The 22,007-nt window shown below is 36.6% G+C and overlaps 1 protein-coding gene and 1 long non-coding RNA gene across 2 annotated transcripts; one reads left to right on the forward strand and one right to left on the reverse strand.

Annotated features, from left to right (window-relative positions):
- Window positions 1-5,517: 5,517 nt before the first annotated feature.
- Window positions 5,518-6,174, reverse strand: LOC148210322 (uncharacterized). Its single transcript, XM_088126290.1, has one exon. It carries the CDS (start codon window positions 6,067-6,069, stop codon window positions 5,518-5,520), a length of 552 nt encoding a protein of 183 aa, XP_087982416.1. The 5' UTR covers window positions 6,070-6,174.
- Window positions 6,175-17,461: 11,287 nt separating this feature from the next.
- On the forward strand, window positions 17,462-20,775 carry LOC148210323 (uncharacterized). The gene is made up of 2 exons (XR_015792118.1): window positions 17,462-18,433; window positions 20,493-20,775. It is a non-coding gene; the product is annotated as an uncharacterized LOC148210323 (long non-coding RNA).
- Window positions 20,776-22,007: the final 1,232 nt, after the last annotated feature.

Genomic DNA, 22,007 nt, shown 5'->3' on the forward strand with positions numbered 1-22,007 from the left:
AACACTCTAGGCCAGTGCCATGCCGCTATCTCCTCAAGTTTTTGGCTTCAAATCTTGTTGTTTTTCCATCTTGGTCATTTTGATTCCGATTTTTCTCTCATTTTGATCCAAACATGTCTCGTTTCCTAGCGATACTTTATTCCTGCAAAATATATCTTATGTGCTTAAATTTGTCATGAAGAAACGAAAACTAAAAAATAATTCCAATATAAATCTTATGAAATGTAGCTCACAAAGTGTGCTATCACGTTTTTGTGGATCTCTCGGAAGTCCAACTATTCGTCAAAGTATCAGAAGGGTGGTGGTTTCTCTTTCCATCAAAGATTTCAGACATGCAGGTTGAAGAACGAACTCCGTAGCTCATGAAACTGCAAGGAAAGCTTGTGAAGAAGGTGTCTCAGCCTGATGGGTCGCTGGGTTGCTGACTCTTCTCCTCCATAGTTAAACGTTTTATCTGCCTTTGACTGTGCTGGTGTTAATGCTTCTATTGTTTCGTTCTGTTTATTTACTTCTTTCTATAAAAAAAAAAAGAAAAAAACTCCTTAAGGTATCAAATGATCAAATGCTTGTAATTATAAATATATATCAATTTCATGATTTTTTAACTAAGTTTTGAAATTTAGTAAAAGAATAATGATATTATTTTCTCCATGATTATATCTACACATTTTCATATTATAAAAGTGGATAAGTGGCTCTCCTAAATACTATTTTAACTTGAATAAAGCGGTATACACCCATTCACTAGCCTGAAAGAGACTCGTGTACGACTTAATTTATACTTAATTAACCTAAAACGAATTATTCATTAGTATTCGTGGTATTAAGAAGAAAAATATAACTACAGGAGAAATTTTATTTTTGGCTATATTATAATTATGAATAATTTTTTAAAGGCCAAGTTGCATATAATAATCATGGATTTTTTTTAAAATAATGGTTCGTTTCAAACTTATTTGCGAAATAATTCTAATTTCAAACATATTAAATGTATAATGCATTGGTTGAAATTTATTTAAAAAAATAAGGCTCGTGACACTTGTCTCTTGAGAAGACAATCACACCATTTAGTTGTCTCTTCAAAAGAAGACTATAAGAGCCCGTCTGAGCAAGATCATCGAGATGCCTATACATGAGACTTCTTCCTCGAGTCCTGTCATGATCGCGCACTCGATGAAAGAGCTTTATAAGACGGATCCAGTTCCAGTTTGGGAGCCAAAGCTTGACTAATAAGGACAACCCGCTTGAGTCGGCAAAAATCCTTGAATCTCTATTTCAGTTCCAGGCCTGGCCTTGCCGTAAGATAGGCCATAGGAGCAAATGAGCAACCTATTTTTGAGTTAAGTCAGGAGTGTTTTTCTTGAACGAAAACATCAATCATCTTTGGCCAGATGTGACACTCTATTGATGCCACGTCTGTTTATTTGTAAAATCAAGATATGGTCGTCTCTGAGATGACCATCTAGCGCACATTTATGGTTGTTTCTTCAAAATACGACAAATATCGATGTTTGATTTTCTAAAAAAGAAATTATATAATATATATATATAAAACCTATATTTTCCAATACGGTCATACTAACAATAATGTGGAAGCGTAACTTTCAAACAATCTTTAACAAACTAAAATATTTCAGCAGAAGCAATTTCTTACATAATTTTTCAACTCATGCTAGAACGTTAAACTTCACCTTTTACCATAACGATCATTCAATTCTTGATCTGAAAATATTTAGGAAACAAAAATGAGTACAAAAATACTCAATAAAGAATTTCCATATCAAATTTCGAAATTCATTTTCATTTCAAAATATTGGTAAACAAAAATACAAATAGATCAAAACTTATAAAAATCAGTCCTTATAAAACATTTAGTACAACTTTCAAAACTTTCAAACAAACTAGACTTTCAAGAACAAAATCTTCGCATAAGACAAAAATTTCAACCAATCAATGCCAAATTTGTTAAAAAAAAAAAATCTTTCAATGATTCAAAATAATATTCCATTTATTCAAAACAAACTTTCATTCGACCAAACTTCAAATCTTTCAAAAACAAACTTTGGTTTGATCAAAACTTTCATATCATAGTGGAAAGATGCATTATTTGGGTAGCATAAAGAACATATGTGGTTACCCGTTAGTAATACCAACCAATCAATCAAAAGCTTCAAACATACTATAGAACCATAAATTTTAGGCCAATCATAAACGACCACATCTTTATCTATTTTCAATTATAAATTAACCCTAAATTAAAATTAATGACAATTGATAATTTAAAATAACGTCACATATCTTTCATTGGGCCCCTTGATTGAATTTATTTGGGTTAATTAGGTCATATGAGAATTGTTGCGCCTCTCCTTAATAGTAAGAGGGGTGAGTGCAAGTGCACACTGTCACAAGTAATAATCTGGATCTATTCCAAGTTCGTCTCCACAGGGACTATTTTTCTTTTAAAATTTTAATTTTGTAAATTGCTTGAATGAGCAATCGAGTTTGGGAAAAATTGGTTGGTTGAAATACACGTTTTATAATTTAATAAAATAGAATTTTGAAACCAACCCTCATACTACTGACTAGTTCGAAGAGAAATGAATTACACCTATCAGAATCTCACACTAAATTTACTCTCTAATTGCAAACTGGTTCAACTCCTATTCCATACCGCTTTTGGTTTGTTTAGAAGATTAGACCAGTATTTAAAACATGTCTGTAAAATACTAGAAGAATCCTAAGTAATTAAAACTCCAACTTACGTTTAATGGGTAAGAGAGCCTATGTCTAGGATCTTGTTTAAGTTCTTATGTCTAAGTAACTTCCCATTTTATCTTGATGAACTCCGTTGACTCTAACCTTTTTAGAATTAAACTCAACTGTTGTGATTTAAACAAGTGGCCAGCAAGTAAAATCAACTAGATAAATTGTATCAATTAAGATAAGCAATTTGAGCGTAAACGTCGTGCTATCTGATAGATGTAATTAAAATGATGGGAACTAAGTCATTCGTAAGAGGGTTGGAAAAGCAAATTAGCTACTCATAGAAACATGAAAAATAGAAATAATAAGAAGGGGAGTGAAATAAAATGTCATATTTAGTTTAAGAAGTAATTACAATAGCGAAATTAAAATCGAGAACCAAAATCTAAAGAAAATGATAACAACAAAAAGGGATTGCAATAAAAATAATTCCAGGAATGTTGAACACAATTAAAGACAAAACAAATTATCAAAGTGTAAATTCTAGAGAGAAAGCAAGCTGGATTTTAAATGTCAAGTGAGCTCCCTTTGAAGCTTGATGGAACTTGGTATTTATAAGCTAAACCTTGCAAGTTGGTGGAGAAAATCTTGGGTCTTTGAGTGGAGGAGCTACAATGGCGCTTAACAGCATTTGGTTGCACGGATCAAGGGATGAGTTGAGATTTCTTCCAACTGACCGGTCAACAAAAGCCCTTATTTGTAGGTGGAGAATGCGCCAGGCGCATTGCTAAAGTTTCTGGAGTGTTGGCGATGCGCCAGACGCATCGCTGCTAGCTTTAAGATAGCCTCTGTGTCATATGCAGCAGGTGCATTGCTGCTTTTTCCTTCCTTTTTCCCCTATAAAACATATATATTTCCTCATAATTCCATCTATTTATCCAAAACCAAGTGTACAAGTCTTTCCTAAGAAATAGTCCCATTTATACCGGATTCAATGCATGAAACACACGTATTTAATTTTAGAAGACACTAAACATGCACAATTTGTAAACACTTTTTCCTAAAATTCAAGACTTATCACACCCCCAAACTTGAGACTTTGCTTGTCCCCAAGCAAGAACAACAACTATCAAATCAATAATAAGCATGCAAAATTCAAGAATAAACCAAACATCAAGCGGAGCCGAGTAATTTGCTCATATGGTGTTTCAGGAGGAACGTCAAAACCCTAATCCCTACTACTTTTCTCAAGAAAAATCATCATAAAGTCACCTTTGTTTAAAAGATAAAAGCTTTTCAAATTCTTCTATTTGTCTAACTCAAAAAACTTTTTCAAATCCCTACTCCCTTTAATGAAAATTTTCTAGCACAAAAATGACTCGAAAACAGGACAGTCACTCAAGGGATTCTCTAGGCTGGCAACCAATCCGAGCTTGTCGATTAGTGAGTTGCACAAAGTCAAGCTAGATCAAAGTTGCTACCATAAAATTACGAGTATCCCTAAGTGAGACTCTTTTTGCAAATAGAGTGGGAACTGAGGTAAGACAAGCTTCCTTACTTTTATTCTCTCATTACGTTCCTTTCACGCTTTTGTCTTTCCACTCTTATTTTCATTTTGCTTTTCTTTGCAAAAATTTCTACCACTTTTTCCTTTTTTTCTTTTGCCATTTTTTTTCTTCGTTTTTCCACACTTTTTCTTACCTTTCTTATTTTATTTTATTTTATTTTATTTTTTTCACTGCATTCTATTAGGCTTGTTTACGCTACTCTTCTAAACTTGAGGGAAGCGACTCCCCCAAACTTGAAGGAGACAGTGTCCTCACTGGTTTTAAGTGTGAAAAAATTTTGGTGGTGCGTAAAATTTTTTTTACCATTAAAGGACAAGGATCCTCTTAAAAGATGTAAAAAGTTTAAAGGTTAAAACTAAAGAAGCAGAAATGAGTTTATCTTAAAACACGTGGCAAATGAGTCATAGCTTGATCTAAATAGTAGAAAACAAAGCTCATGCATATTCTTAATTATCATCATCGACATGAGAAAAGAACAAGAACCTACTCAAAGATGACAAATCTAAGACTTTTCATGCTTAAAATTAATTAGACAATTGTGCATTCACTTGAAGATTCACAAAAACAAAAATCTGGCAGCAAGTTTTATTATTTCCATGCATGTCAATGCTAGCGCGGAGCAACACATCATAATATCCACGACTTGATAGCATGCTTTCAAAAGACAAAATCAACTAACTACCTAAGTCCTAACATGCACATCTACTGATTTATTAACAGAAATAGAACATGCATTGAATTAAATAATACTGGAGGTCACAAAAAACTACCTGAATCATTTTCTTCATTGTTTGTAACATCACGATGTGGTTGAAGATGGTGGAAAGTAGACATGGTTGTGTCGTCTAGCACCAAGGCAAGTTCTTAGCAAAATTTCCTCTTTTCATCTTAACCTCTCACATTTAAGCATGTTATTGTTCCTGCAAAATTATTCAAACTAAATAATCAAATTAAAAAAAACAACTAAATAAACAATGCGTGAATAAAGAAAGAAAAATAAAATAAATAAAATACAAGACAAATCCCTCTTTTAGTTCTCAAAACCAAGGCGAGGGTCGCTTATTCGCTGAAATCCCCTCCATATCACGGGGTTCTATTTTTAAAGGCTGAATTGACTTTCTCTTTTCTTTCTTCAAAGTAGTTGTCGCTATGATGCCTTCCTTCTCTGCTTCTTCTAACTCTGCCTCTATTTCTGCATTTAACAAATCATCTAACTCATAACAAGTAATTCCCTTATCAATGCTAATTACTGCACACTCTTCCAGCCCGGATATTTCATTGCATCCAGCATATTGAATGTCACCTTCTGATCATCAACGCGCATCGTGAGTTCTCCCTTTTTAACGTCAATTAGAGTTTCTCCTGTAGCTAGGAATGGGCGTCCGAGAATGATAGGCACATCCTTGTCAGCTTCACAGTCTAAAATAATAAAGTCAGCAAGAAAAATAAATTTATCAACCTTTACTAGGACATCTTCTATTTTTCCTTCTGGTTTGGTGATCGATCTATCTGCTAACTGGAGTGTGACAGTGGTAGGACTAGCTTTCCCTATTTCTAACTTCTTAAAAATGGACAAAGGCATGAGATTTATGCTAGCCCCTAAATCACATAGTGCTCTCCCTACATCTTTACCTCCTATTAAACAAGGGATAGTAAAGCTGCCAGGATCTTTAAGCTTAGGGGGCATTTTGCTCTTAAAAACCTTACTACTACATTCTGTTAAAGCTACCGTCTCATACTCTCCTAACTTTTTCTTCCTAGTTATTATGTCTTTTAAGAACTTTGCATAAGTAGGCATTTGCTCAAGAGCTTCAACAAAGGGTATGTTAATGTGCAGTTGTTTCAAGATGTCTAGGAACTTACGAAAATTATTGTCCTGATTTTTCCTTACTAAACGTTGGGGGAAGGGAGGAGGAGGTCTAGAGTTACTTACCTGTGGGGCAACCGGTACACTTACCTCTGGTTCTACTATTTTGTCAGGTACGGCCAGTGTGTCTTTCTCTCTCGAAGGGCTAGGGGAAGATTCATCTGGCATTCGAGGTCCTTCATATGTTAGTCCACTCCTTGTTGCAATGGAGTTGCAATGCTCTTTTCCTATTCTTCTTGGCTCTTTTGTACTACTCGGTAATGAACCCCGGGGTCTTGTCCTTACCTCATTCGCAAGTTGTCCCAATTGCATCTCTAAATTTCTTACCGTAACGTCATTTCTGCCCATGTAATCCTTCACATCCTTCATGTCCTTCATGGTAGCATCAGTCCTAGTCATTAATTCCTTCATTGTGGCATCGTTCTTGGTTATGAATTCCTTCATTAAAATCTCCATGTTACTCAAGTTTTGTTGTGCTGGCTGCACATAATCTTTTTGTTGGTTGTATTGATGTGGAGTTGGTGGAAAAGCCGGTGAATTTGGAAATCCAGGTGGGGTATAAGCTTGCTTGTACTGTTGATTATGTCCCGTACCACTGGAACTTCCTTGTCCACTCCATGAGAAATTAGGATGCTGCTTCCATCCCGGATTGTATGTGTTCGAATAAGGATTGAATTTTTGTTGATTCATTTGACCTACATAATACATAGAAGAAGGGTTAGAAGGGCAATTTTCATATGGATGTAGATCTCCACAATAATAACAAGTAGATTCAGCTATTTGGTAAACAGGAGAAGGATTGGTTGTTGCTAGGGCTGATGCGCCAGCCGCATTGTTCTTTTCCATGTTCTTCAACATTTGAGTGATGGTGTCAATTTGTTTTTGCATAGACGTCATATTATCTAAGGCTAGCACGCCTGCTAGATCTGCTCGTTTTGATTGGGTCCTTGATTTCTCCGAGCACCATTGATCATTGTGTTCAGATAGCTGGTCCAGAATCTCCACTATCTCGTTGAAAGATTTTGATGTAAATTTCCCATTTGCGGCCCCATTAAGCATCATCTTAGTCGGTATATCGCAACATCTAAAGAAATGTTCAATTTGTACGCACGCTGGGATTCCAATATTTGGACAATTCCTTATTAGATCTTTGAAACGTTCCCAAGCAACGTTTACCGCCTCATTCTCCTTTTGTCTGAATGAGATAATCTCTTCCCGAACATCTGCATTCCTTGTCGGTGGGAAGTACTTAACAAGAAATTTATCCACCATATCGCTCCATGTGGTAATGGTGTTTGACGGGAAGGCGTTCAGCCATGCTGTTGCTTGGCCTGAAAGAGAAAAAGGGAATAATGTGAGTCTTAATGCATCATCAGAGATTCCAGGTAATCTAAAAGTGTTAGCAACTTTAATAAAAGATTTAAGGTGAGAGCGTGGATCTTCATGTTCAAGCCCCCCAAACTAGCCAATAGTGTTTAACATTTGAAGCATCATTGGCTTAAATTCAAATTGGGCATCTGCTGGAAGTGGATTCATAACGCTAGAGTTCAGGTCCTCTAATATTGTGGCTGCATAATCTCGCATTGCACGGTCTTTTTGGTCAGCCACGTGAATTGGGTTCGGCACTACATTTTCTGTCATTTTGTTGAAGTGCTCACGTTCTTTCTCTTTTTGGATTTTTGCTTGCTGTTTTTTCAGTCTCTGTTCACGTCTTAACCTCTTGCAGGTTTTCTCGATCTCTGGATCATAAGGTAACAAATATGAATTTGTGCTCATAAACTGATACTCACTTTTGAGGTTGGATAGGGGGATATTTTCAGAACAGAAACGGTGGGGTGATTAAAATGAAAATAAAGTCCCCGGCAACGGCGCCTAAAACTTGTTGCGCCTCTGCTTAATAGAAAGAGGGACGAGTGCAAGTCCACACTGTCACAAGTAATAATCTGGAACTATTCCAAGTTCGTCTCCACAGGGACTATTTTTCTTTTAAAATTTTAATTTTGTAAACTGCTTGAATGAGCAATCGAGTTTGGCAAAAATCGATTGGTTGAAATGCACATTTTATAATTTAATAAAATAGAATTTTGAAACCAACCCTCATACTACTGACTAGTTCGAAGAGAAATGAATTATACCTATCAGAATCTCACACTAAATTTACTCTCTAATTGCAAACTGGTTTAACTCCTATTCCATACCGCTTTTGGTTTGTTTAGAAGATTAGGCCAGTATTTAAAACATGTCTGTAAAATACTAGAAGAATCCTAAGTAATTAAAACTCCAACTTACGTTTAATGGGTAAGAGAGCCTATGTCTAGGATCTTGTTTAAGTTCTTATGTCTAAGTAACTTCCCATTTTATCTTGATGAACTCCGTTGACTCTAACCTTTTTAGAATTAAACTCAACTGTTGTGATTTAAACAAGTGGCCAGCAAGTAAAATCAACTAGATAAATTGTATCAATCAAGATAAGCAATTTGAGCGTAAACGTCGTGCTATCTGATAGATGTAATTAAAATGATGGGAACTAAGTCATTCGTAAGAGGGTTGGAAAAGGAAATTAGCTACTCATAGAAACATGAAAAATAGAAATAATAAGAAGGGGAGTGAAACAAAATGTCATATTAAGTTTAAGAAGTAATTACAATAGCTAAATTAAAATCGAGAACCAAAATCTAAAGAAAATGATAACAACAAAAAGGGATTGCAATAAAAATAATTCCAGGAATGTTGAACACAATTAAAGACAAAACAAATTATCAAAGCGTAAATTCTAGAGAGAAAGCAAGCTGGATTTTAAATGTCAAGTGAGCTCCCTTTGAAGCTTAATGGAACTTGGTATTTATAAGCTAAACCATGCAAGTTGGTGGAGAAAATCTTGGGTATTTGAGTGGAGGAACTACAATGGGGCTTAACAGTATTTGGTTGCACGGATCAAGGGATGGGTTGAGATTTCTTCCAACTGCCCGGTCAACAAAAGCCCTTATTTGTAGGTGGAGAATGCGCCAAGCGCATTGCTAAAGTTTTTGGAGTGTTGGCGATGCGCTAGACGCATCGCTGCTAGCTTTAAGATAGCCTCTGTGTCATATGCAGCAGGTGCATTGCTGCTTTTTCCTTCCTTTTTCCCCTATAAAACATATATATTTCCTCATAATTTCATCTATTTATCCAAAACCAAGTGTACAAGTCTTTCCTAAGAAATAGTCCCATTTATACCGGATTCAATGCATGAAACACACGTATTTAATTTCAGAAGGCACTAAACATGCACAATTTGTAAATACTTTTTCCTAAAATTCAAGACTTATCAAGAATGGGGCCCGAAATCAATTTAGTTCACAAATCCATTGGATTGTATTTTGGCTTAGAATCCAAATTACCATGTGACCAGGTGGATTAATATTTAAATTTAAATGATTTAAATCCACTTAAAGAAATTGAGTTGGGTCCAAAATCATTCAAACCCAAATCTTTTGAAATTAAATTGGACTTGTAACCAAAATAGACCAAATCCATAGGTTAAGTCTAAAATCACTAAAGCCCAAAAGCCCACTAAGCCTGTGGAACCAATATAAATAGAGGGATTCTCCTTCATTTGAAAGGATTCAGAATTTTAGAATTGAGAGAATTCACACCAAATAGACTCTCTGAAGACTTGAAGATTCGAAGACTAGCGTGAAAACTTTGAAAACTTGAAAACTTTTGAAGAACATAGAACTTCGATCTATATTCAAGAACAAGCATCTCAATCTTCACATCAAGATCAAAGTTCAACTCCACGAAATATATTTTGTCCGAAAATCTCGTGTGAACACGTACTTCAAATATTTTGCAAATCGTATGTACGGGTATGGAGACAGTGCGCATACCCCCAGGTATGGGGGCATAAATGCCAAAGGGCTGCCGACTTCTGGATAATAAAAAAAAATTGCAAAGAAACATAATATCAATTACCAAAATATTTATCAAAACCATAATAAATCTTCAATTAAATTACTTGACTTTCAGAAGGGATATGACAAATCAATTACAACACTTCAAATTATTTACATCTCTCTCGGAAATCTCACAAATTTAAATAATTTCTTCCTTGAATACTTGTCAACATTTTTAGAAGTACAAAATACAACCCATATCCAAAAATCAATTCTAAAATCCTAAAAGTAAATATTATTTACCCAATTTTCCCATTCAAAATACTTTTTCACATGAAACAATTAGGAAAATATGGATTTAAGGCTACAAAATCAAATTTGGTGATTTGTTTAAAACATTAAATTAAAAAAATAACATACTTTAGAAGTACAAAAATCGATACTAATCAATACGGACTAAATCTACAAAAAGTTTCTCAACAAAACAAGCTTAAAAAAATTCTAAACCATTTTAAAATTTGAGAAAATCTGAATTTTTTTCTATTTTATAAATAAAACATCCAAGAATTTCAACACCAGAATAGTTCATAACTCGCTGTTTTTCACCAAAAAATCATATCTGAAAGTGAACAAAACAACCTTTAAAGCTTGATAAAAACATATAATTTTCATGTGAAAATGAAAACAATAAACCATACTTTAACGGATACCAATGGGTAAACTTTTTATGAAAAAAAAAAAAGAAAAGAAAAGTCCAAAATAGCCCAAAAAATAGTTTTATAATAAAAAAGATTCAAACTAAAAATTTTGGAAATTTTTTTAGGGCAAAAAATCTTCAAAATCTTTTGTTCTAATTTGAAAAGAAGAAAAACAAATACCCAAAAACTTTTTCCAACAAATTGAATTAAAGATTCAACATTAGAGAAGAAAAAAAAGACAATACGAAAGAAAACTTACTGTTTTTTGAGAGAGTATCAAAATTCTTCTTTTTTTTTCCTCTCTTGAGACTAACTGTCTAAGAAAATTATTAATCTAAACCGGAGGGTTTAAGGACTTTTAAAACAAACCCTAAGAAAACATTTTTTTTTTAAAAGGGCTAACAAAAAAGATAAAGATAAAAATTTATCTTTAACAAATCTCTTTCTTTTTTTTAAACAAAATACACCTAGAAACAAATTATCTTTAAAAAATTATTAAAAATAAAAATAATTTCTAATTGAAAAAGGTTTATCAAAAACAAAATAAAACAATATAAAAAAATACGTACGTATGTATGTATATATATATATATATACATATTTTTATTTATTTAAATATACTTTCCAAGCGAAATGCTACCCCATCCACCTTTTCTAAAATTTTAAAAGGCCCAATAAATCAGACTAAGCTTTCCTTTCCTTCCAAATCTTAAAATTTCTTTTAACTGCGAAACTTTCAAAAATACCATGCCGCTACTCTCGAAGTTCAATTCCTTTCTTCTAACATCAACATAATTTTTTTTGTCGACTCTAGGCTATCTTCATTATCTGTTTGATTAAGCTAATGACCTCATTTCTCTTATGATCGATGATCTGCATTTACGTCCATAAAGGGCCTTGAATGGTAGGGGTGTTCACGGGTTGGGTTAGGTCGGATTAGAGGTATTTTTGGGACCAACTCGAATTTTCGGGTTGGCCATATGTGGGATGTCAAATATTGATGGCCGACCCAACCCAAAATTTTGGCTTGGGTTGTCAGCCAGAAAATTTCAACACCAAAATCCAATAAAAAAAATGCTTAGATACCCATAAAATTCCAGCAGCAAAATCTCATAAAAATTGCACAAACACCCCAAAATTTTAGCAATGCAGACTCATAACATCTTTTCTAATGGATCTAATGTTATATTTCTAATGGATCTAATTTTTATAACAATCAGCCATTTTAAGTTACTGTAGGTCAAGTTGTATGAAGTAGCCTCAAATTTGACATTCTTTTTTCTATTTAATTTTTTCATGACTATAATTTTTCTAACATTGAATGACCCTCTTGAGCACCATAATGAGGAATGAGGAATGCTAGATATACGAATCTATCATAGTTGAGTTTTTAAATTCTGAACAGTTGACTTTGAACTCAAATAGAGGAGAGAGACGGGAGTGGCGACGGAAGCGGGCGCGAGAGGTTGTAGCAGACGGCAACACAACTACACTGAGTGGCGATGGAGAGTTGAGTGAGAGAAGAAATGGAGGAGAGAGAGGCAAAGGCTTGAGTGAGACTTGAAGGTTAGATTCAAAATGGGGGAGATGAAAAAAGAAAACCTAACCTAGAATGAAGGGCTAGGATTATGTCTCAATGGATGGCTAAGATTGAAGATAAAAAAAACTATTATATATATAGAGAGAAATTATTTGGGTCGGGTCAGGTTGACTCAAATTTTCGAGGGTCGAACCCGAGACCCAACCCGACCCGTTGGGATTTCTCAACCTAACTCGAACCAATGATTAATTGAACCCAATCCAGCCCTTGTCGGGTTGTTAGGTTTTCTAAATACCCCTATCGAAGGATGTCATTCCAATGGTTGCTTTATAGTTATTATTATAAGAAAATTCAATTAAATGAACATGTTTCTCCCAGCTTCATTGAAAATCCAAAGTACAAGCTCGAAGCATGTCTTTCAATGTTTGAATTGTCGTCTTTGTTTGGCCATCAGATAGCAGGTGAAAAGCAGTGCTGATGTCAAGTCTTGTGCCCAAAACCTTATGCAAACTTCTCCAAAACTTGGAGGTAAAATTGGGATCTTTATCCGATACTATAGAGACCTGTATCCCTGCAATCGAACTATTTCCTTGACATAAATTTGAGCCCATTTTTTGTTGTGTAAGTAGACTTACCTGGTAAAAAGTGAGATGATTTAATTAGGTGATCAACAATGACCCACACAGTCTTGAAACCAAGTTGTGTCTTAGGTAATCCAATCACAAAGTCCATTGAAACACTCTCCCATTTCCACTCAGGTATAACCAATGGTTGGAGGGGTCCTGATGGCTTTTTATGTTTAATCTTTACTTGTTGGCATGTTAGACAATTGCTAACAAAGTCGGCAACATCTCACTTCATTACTGTCCACCAATAAGCTTTTCGGAGATCTTGCTACATTTTTGAACTCCTAATGTGAATTGAGTATCGAGTATTAGGAGCTTTAGTCGTCATCTCCTTCTTTATAGTTGGGTCATTTGATATGCAAAAGACGATCACTAATCCATAAAACTCAATCACATGTCACTGAAAAGTCAAATCCTCTAGACTTGCTAACATCATCATATCCAATTAAAAGTTGTTTCTTCCAACTTTGAAAGTTTCAGAACAAAATCTTATCAATCACTTTTCCAATTTTTTGATTATCCTTCTCCTTTAACTTAAAAGGGAAAATCAATTTTTCATACTATACTTAAGTTCTATCTCCAAAGTCTCATGCAATATCTTTATACAAACAGATACCAATGTTCTAAGTTTCAAGCAATAACGAGACTTCTCGTACCAATACCAATAATTCATAAGCACAAATCTTGTCATAAAATTTCAAGTTGTATGAGGATGTAACAAGTTGTTTTGCTCCTTCCCTTCTTGAACTCGATAAGGTGGCTTCGCTTCTACAACATGTCTCAGATTTCTTGAGTAGGCGAGTGAAATGAAGATCGTTAGGGCTTCACACCCAGACTTTAACTAGGGTGCATTACCTCTTGTTGCAAGATAGGCCATATCAGCAAATGAGTGACCTACTTTTTCGTTAAGCTAGGAGGGTCTTTCTAGAATGAAAAAATTCCTTTGTTTGTCCAAATATAAAAACTTTTCCTTGTCCATTATTGTTTCTCTTCTATTATTCTTTATTAAGGCTAATATACTCTTGGTGTCCCCTTTAAAACTTCAAATGACATATATTCTTGATTCCCAATACATGTTCAACATATAATCTTATAGTAGTCTTACCTTTGGAGTTCCTAATCAAACCTTTGGTAGGGTTTTTTTTCTCCTTAACTATTTGGCCTCTCACATCTCCAAAACTTTTCTCAGCTTGAACCAGTTGAACTAGTCGAAGTCTTTTCATCTTAATGATTGGATAAAACTCAAGGAGTTTTAAGTCCTCAAAATGACTATTCAATCTAGAGTTAACAACCTATTTTCTTGTTTCAAGTCTCAAGTCCCTTTTTGAATTGCTTTAGTGTTTTTCATTGATATAACTTTTTTAAAAGCATGATATTTAAATGAGTTTGAAGCTTTTTACTTACACTTCATCATATGCCTTTTGTTAATTTAATAGGAAACCCAAATGACTAAAATGTCTTACTTCATCCTTCAAACTTCATAATAATAATATTAACAACACTGCTCAATTATCTTTAGTTCTCTTGTAAAGACTCATATCATATCAAACTCATACCAAATGGGGAGAAGATGTGATACTTTCTAGAGTTTGAAACGATTCCTTAGTATAACATGTCGATCACATCCTCGATGAGTTCATAGTTTAAAACTTGATAAACTTAGAACATTGTTTTGTCCAAGCATGACAAGATAGTATTTCAAAAACCAAAAGTTTTTTAAATCGTCTCTAAAAGGTTGAGTAACAAAAAAAAAAAAATATACTCAAAGGTTTTTGTCCTCAAATTCAATACCAAGTCTGCTCTCTTGTTCAACACAACTGTAGCTTTAGAAATCAATTAACCAACAATATATATGATTTTGATGAGTTCTAAAAAGTTTCTATCTCTTCCATCTATTCTTCATATCCAAAAAGTATTCATTAGTCAATTTCATTCACTGGATGAAAGTATTCTACTTCTGACCAAAATTTAACTTATAGCTTGTAGGAACTCTATTTTGTTCTTTATTTAGGAACATAGGAATAAAATTTCATCTTACACTACCAAAAGCATATCCAATGTTGAGATCATATCATTGACTCCACTAAACAACATTGTGCTGTCAAAAATCCTATAGCACCCCCAAATTTCAAACGACTCAAATAGGGCACATTACTAAAACCTCCTATTCGGCTCAACACCAACAAGAGAAAATATTTACCTTTTGCCCAACAATTTCATAAAAGTAACTTTATTAACTTTAAAAGTTCCTTACCACAACTCAAATAACTAAACATAACTAAAGTTCTCGAAAGAATAACGAACTGACATCCTTAAAACATCCCTTAAACATGAAACTTAAACAAACCAACCTATTAATCAAATGACATAGTCAAACTAAAACAAAACATCTCCAACTATGCTATCTAAAAATGAAAATAAAATGATGCAGCGCTATATGGTCCTTCTAGTCAAGTCTCCTCCTCGCCATCACCAATCCCGTGAGTTACCTCGTTACCTGCAAAATCTGGGAAAAAGCGGGGGAGGGGGTGGTGGGGTGACACAGTAAGCAGTCTTTGCTTAAAGGGTCACGCACAAACAACATGCTTACACAACAACAAAAGATCATGTTTATCATCAATGTTATGTTTAAAATAAAATGGAACAGTTTATGCATATGTTTAACCTAACATGCAACTTACATGCCAAACCCAAGTCTCACATCATAACTCACTAGTTCTCTTTCCTATTACTCGAAAACTTACTCCTTCGAGTCGTATCGACCCCTAATCATCTACCAGAGCCTCAATACTTCTCTACGACGCTTGGTGTTCAACCCTTGACCATTTTTACCCAAGGCCTCGAACTGTTGCATCGACCCTTAACCATTTTTACCCAAGATCTCGATGACTTTGCAACATATTGGCCCTTGATCGTTTCTACCCAAGGTCCAAATACTTGCTTACCAACTAAACTCATTGCATCGATCCCCGACCATTTTTACCCCAGGTCTCGACACTCATCTTTGTCCAAATCTTGGTGTATCGATTAATGACAATTTTTACCCGAAGACTCGATACCCAACTAGTGACGTATCGACCCCTAGTCCCAATACTCAACCATGCACTTCAACAGAACAGCTCTTATACACAAGTCTTGCAACATGCTTTCTATGCTATGCCTCATGTATCAAACAACTCCCAACAAAATTCAGCATGCCTCCATAATCACAACAAAATTCAGCATGCTTCCATATCACAAACAAACATTCTAACAAAAGAAATAAAATTTCATAATTAACATACATACTAACATGCTTCACACAAATATTCCAAAAACATCTCAACACACCAACAATTCTAGAGTAGCCAAACATTATAACAGTTAGAACCAATTATAATCATTTGGAACATCAAACATTTGTAGAAAAACATCCAGCAACAATATCCAACGAGTATTAAGAGATCAAACACACAATTTAAAACATGCAATTCATACATAAGCACACAACAAACATCCCCCTATGTAAGAACTACTTACAACCAAGGTCCTAACGCTACTAAGCTTTGCCGAAGGATTCCTACTGACCCATGCTGATACCATTTGGGTTAAGAGTGGGTCAATGTCGAATCGATACTGAAGAGGTTGGGGCTTCCAAAACGGAGTTTGAATGGCTTCGAGCTTGTTGATACGATGCCGGGAGGGGTGGGTGCCACGAAATTGACTTCATTTAGGGTGGGTAACTCAAATCTAGCTTTGAACAAGGGTGGGTAGCACAAATCAGCTTCAATTAGGTATGGGTCAACACCGAAAATCTCCGGAACGAAGGAAATGTCACGAATCTAGGCTGGGCATCGTAGAGCTGGACTCGGGGTTGCCGGATTCGAGCCAAACATGTGCTAGCCGTGGGATTCGAGGTCGCTGGAGGAGGTTGTACGCACAACGAGCGTTGCCGCTGCAATGAGTCACACGCCACCACTGTACGGAGCCGGTGCCGTTGGGATCTCGCCACAACTGCTCCAGCTGCCGTCGGAATGTGCCACGAACCGCCACGAACTGCACCAGGTCCACCACTTATTAGAGTTGTAATGAGGGCTGGAATTGATATTTCTCATTGACTCATTTGAAAATTATTTTACACAGTCCTCTATTTATAAATAAATGATAAAGTACTTAAACTACTAAAACAGAAACTAACTAATTAATTGATTTAGTTAGTAAGTAACTAATAGATGGGTTGTAAACATCCAACCTTCGTAAAAATATCTGTAACGCCCCGCGTTCTCTGACTCGTTTATTTTAAGAGATAAATAGTGTCTTTAGATTTTTCCCTAAGTTGATAACTTTAATTCTTGGATTTTCTAACTTTAAAATTCTAATTTTTGGCTAAATTAGAATTAAGTTTAATTTCTTTGGATTAAGATAATTTAAGTTCTCGACCTGTGTGGGAGATTTTTAGTTAAATTCTAAATTCACGAGTTTTAGGATTTTCCTTCCTAAATTCTACTTTTCTTTGAATTATTATTCTTGGGTTTTAGAGTTTAAGTTAACTATTTTATTTCGGGTTGTTGTGGGGTTTATTGTTATTTCTAAAGTGAAATTTTGAACTTGTTGTTTTGGGACTTTGTGTTACTTATTTGGACCCCATTTAAGATTTGGGAATTGGGCTATAGGCTTTAAAACAAAGGAAAAAAGAAAAAAAAAAAAAAGAAAAAAAAAGCCCTAGCCCCATCTTCATCTTCTTCTTCCTCAATCCTTCCCAGCCGTCACCCCCATTCAGCAGCCTTCACGTCGACGACGGTTCCGGCTAGCACCTCCCTCCGGCGGTCATTGACAAGCAGCGGCGGCACTCAGCGAACCAGCAGCGATGGCGCACGGCAGATACGACAACGCGAGCTTCATCCACTGGCGTAGCCTCCTCCACAACAATGACGGTCAGCCCCAGATCCGACTTTTTCGGTTTACTCGCGGCGGACCTCTGCAGCTTCATCGTTTCTCCCTCCGGCGAACCCCTAACAGCAGTGACGGCGACCTCACGGTGATTTACTGTAGCGTTTTCGTGCGGCATTCGGCGATTTCGACGGCAACCTCGCGCACAGATCCTTCGGCGGCCTAGACAGCAGTATTTCCGGCAGCTCAGGTTCTTCTCCGGCAGCGCAATCCCCAGCCTGTGCCAGCGGATTCGACGACATTGCACAGTAAGACGAGCAGTGGGTTTTTGTTTTTGGTGGCAGCAACGTCCTCGTTCCCTAAACGCGCACAATAGCGTCGGTATCACGTCTCCTCTACTGGTTTTCGTGGATAGTGGTTTTCCGATGGTTTTCGACGCTTACCCACCCTTCTACGGAGCTGGAATATTGATACCCACGGGTGTTTGAAGCCAAATCCATGATACCCAACCCTTTCGGCATCCTTTCGACACTTGCCGATACTCAAACGAAGGTTGATTTGAGTTACCCATTCCTTTTCAGCGTAGGACCAGCAAGCCCGAGACTTTTCGAACTTAATTTTGGAAGTGCCGAGCTTATTGGACATCGACCCACTCCTTACCCAAGAGGTTTTATGGTGAGATAGTAGGTAATGGATCATCTAAACTCACTTTCGATGCAAACTAAGTGTTTCTAACATGAATTCTAATCAAGTTTGGTTTGCTTTTGGATTTATGGAACCCTTCGGTGAACTTGGTAGCGCATTAGAACTTTGTAGTAAGTAGTTCTTACTTGGGGGATGTTTGTTGATTGAATATGTATGAATTGTGTGGTGCTTTCGGTGTGTTTATTATTTATTAATATGTAAGTTAATAGGTGTTATTGAGATGGTTTCGTGCTTAACTTTGCTATACTTGAATATCTCATGTATTTAGAGTTTGTTGGGCATCATTTGAGGACTTCTAGTTGTTATTGTTGGGTTGCATCCTTGTTGTTTCTTTTGTTCCTTTCCTTTTACATATTAGGAAAATATCTTGTGTCATGATTATTGGATGTGCCTTGAAAGTTGCTGCTCGGTATGGCTGGAAGTGATTACGCTTTGATGTTTGAAAGCATGTCTTGGGATTGAAAATGCACGTGATAGTTTTATGTTATTTAGTTTATGTTTGCTTAGTTGGAAGCTACGAGATTATTTTCTTGTTTTGTACGATGAAGAGCATGTTGGATAATTGTGTTTTGATTAGATGTGTGAATGGCTTGTCGATGCATTTGAAAGATTGGAATTGGTGGCCCATCGAGTAATGAAAAGTATGTAGACGAGGGGCGGGTGCGTGCGTTGATGTTTATTATTTGGTTGCCGTTGTGCTGTTTTGTGATGTTTAATATTGATTTCGATACGTTATTGTGTAGTGTAACTCTTGTTTATGTTGGTTTATGTGCCTGAGTAGTGTTGCATGTCCGTCGGTGATAATAGTGAAAATTTTGTATTGTTGAGCTGCTGAGATCTGATGTGGAATGACGTATGTTGTAGGGAACGCTCGTTAAAGTGGACTTATTGTGGAGATGTTGTCTGAATTTTTCATAAGATGTTTGGCGTGTCTGATGTGTTTATTTATGTCTAGCAATGCTTATTGAATACTGATGTTGGATGATTTCTTCGAATGTTGGATATTAAATGTTTGGATGAATTCTGTTGGGCGTGTTCTTAAAAGTTTTCTAAACCGCTGTGTGAAAAGTATGTTATGTGAAGCATGCCATAAGGTTATTTGTTGAAGCTTTTGTGTGCTCTATGTTGTGATCAGGTTGGTTGCTGTCAAACTTTGTGTTTTTGAGATCTGTGATGCATTGAAATCATACTAGTGGTTGTGTCGTGATGGGCGTTGTGGTAGTTGCTGTTATTAGGGAAGTAGTACTGAAATCCTGGTTGGAGGCTAGAAATGATATGTGGAGTTATGAAAGTTACGAAGTGAATGGGTGAGTGTCAGGGCCTCGGGTATAAATGGTCGAGGGCTGATACGTCACTAATTGGGTATCGAGGCCTCGGGTATAAATGGTCGGGGGTCGATACGCCAATATTGGATAAAGATGAGCGTCGAGGCCTCGGGTATAAATGGTCGGGGGTCGATGCGAGGAGTCTTTCAAAAGGAGAACTATTGGGGCCTTGGGTACAAATGGTCAAGGGCCAATAGATTGTAAGACATCCAGGCCTCGGGTATAAATGGTCGAGGGTCGATGCAGAGTTCAAGGCTTTGGGTATAAATGGTCAAGGGCCGATAGATGGTGAAGTCATCGGGGCCTCGGGTATAAATGGTCGAGGGCCGATGGAGCAGTGTCGGGGCTCTAGGTATAAATGGTCAGGGGCCGACTCTACTCGAAGGAGTTAACTGTGGAAGGCTAGAGAAGCTGTGATAAGCGTAGAGGTACTTGAGATGTTAGGGAGACTAGAGGTGAGTATTGGTAGTAAATGTGTCACTGGTTGTGGTTGTCACTGAAGTTTATAGAATGTGTCTATGTTTGAATGCATAATGTGACGAAAAGTATGACTGTGAATGTTTCATGATTTGGTTGAGCATGATGTGTGTGTGTTGATTCTTTAGTAAGCATAACATGTTGTTCCTTGATAAGTATGCCGTTTGTGCGTGACCCTTCAGATAAGGGTGGCTTACTGAGTACTGTGGTTGTACTCATCCCTCTTCTTTCCCCTCCAGATTGCAGGTATCGAGCTAGCTCTTGGAATGGTGATGGCGAGGAGGAGACTTGATCGGAAAGACCATTAGCTAGACTGTGTGCAATTAATTTCTTTTAGTTAGAATAGTTGTGGCCATTTAATGTTGTAGTTGAGTTGGTAGTGGTTGGTTTTGTTTAGTTTTATTGTCTAAAGGATGTTGTAAGGTTGCCGATTCATTATTCTTTTAGAGCATTAATTTTGTTAGCCTCTTGAACTACGGGATTGTACTCTACTTAGGATATTTATGAATACATTTGTTTTAAGTTGATCGTACTTGAATTTGCTTTTGCTTCATTGCCATTCGAGATGTTAATATTCATTTAGTGGATGGTTTATAGTTAGTAAGGTTTCCTTGAAGGGTTTGGTTAATGTGAAGTCGGTATTAAATGGTTTATCTGTATAGGAAGTGAGTTTCTCTTAAAACATTAGTGTTGTTGTTCTAATTGTTCAAGCTCTCGTGAGTGTTGGAATCAGAGTAGCGCAGCAGAAGCGTGGTAGTTTTATTGCTTAGTGTTGTTGTGAAGAAAATTCTCTTGTTTATGCGAAAATTTTAGGTAGGCTTAGTAACGGTCCCTGTTTGGAAATGGTGAAATTCCTGGGGCGTTACAATATCAGCCAGCTGCGAAGTGGAGTGGATGGGCATCAAACGAACAAAACCAAAGGCAACACGTTCTGGGACGAAGTGACAATCAAGCTTAATATGCTTAGTTGGTTCATGAAAGCTTAGATTAGAAACAATATGTACAGCAACCTGGTTATCACAAAACAAAAGAGCTGGTGGCTGAAAAACGACTTGTAACTCATATAGCAAATCACACAACCAAACGAGCTCATAAGTAGTAGCATCCATAGCCCGATCTTCTACTCTCCCACACTTAAACTTGGCATCGTCCCGATGACGACCCAAACTCGAACCTCGAATTGGCTGCCAATTGACCCGCTGAAAGAATCATGCATCAAATTGAATATGGAACTGCACGCTAGCAATGAGCTATCCCACCCATGGACCTTTGTGTGCCTAACTGTAGGACTTGGCCCCGAGAGTCGCAACATTTCCATGGCAAATAGCCAAGCGCTCCTCACGCGTAAGCTTATGGACAATTTTCTACCCTAGACAACTTTGCCCAACATCACACAACACTGGGAACTTCCATCCCATCAAACACGTACTCTGTGAGTGGCACATAACAGTGCACCCCTCGGGGTGAGGCTCAAAAGCCTACCATAGAATTGACTCATCGTGGTACTAGTTAACTAGAGAAAGGAATAGTAGCTTCTCGCACAGCAAACACAACTGTTGGCACTCTCCTTCTGCCAAGGAGCTTTTTCTGACGCCACCTACTGTGGTAAACAAACAAACTGGAACAAGGCGTCATCAACGCTAGCTTCATGTGGCAACAACACACACCACCTTCTTGTGGCAAACAGATAGCCCTCAAGGCTTCCCTCACGCAACCTTCATGTGGCAAAATACGCTGCAACCACGCTTCTCTGT

The sequence above is a fragment of the Momordica charantia genome, assembly GCF_013281855.1.
Source record: "Momordica charantia cultivar OHB3-1 chromosome 7 unlocalized genomic scaffold, Mcharantia_2.0 BLBB01000007.1, whole genome shotgun sequence".
In the NCBI taxonomy this organism is placed as follows: Eukaryota; Viridiplantae; Streptophyta; class Magnoliopsida; order Cucurbitales; family Cucurbitaceae; genus Momordica; species Momordica charantia.

Coding starts and splice junctions, on each gene's coding strand:
- LOC148210322 (XM_088126290.1), bottom strand. CDS start 6,069: ATGCCTACTTATGCAAAGTTCTTAAAAGACATAATAACTAGGAAGAAA.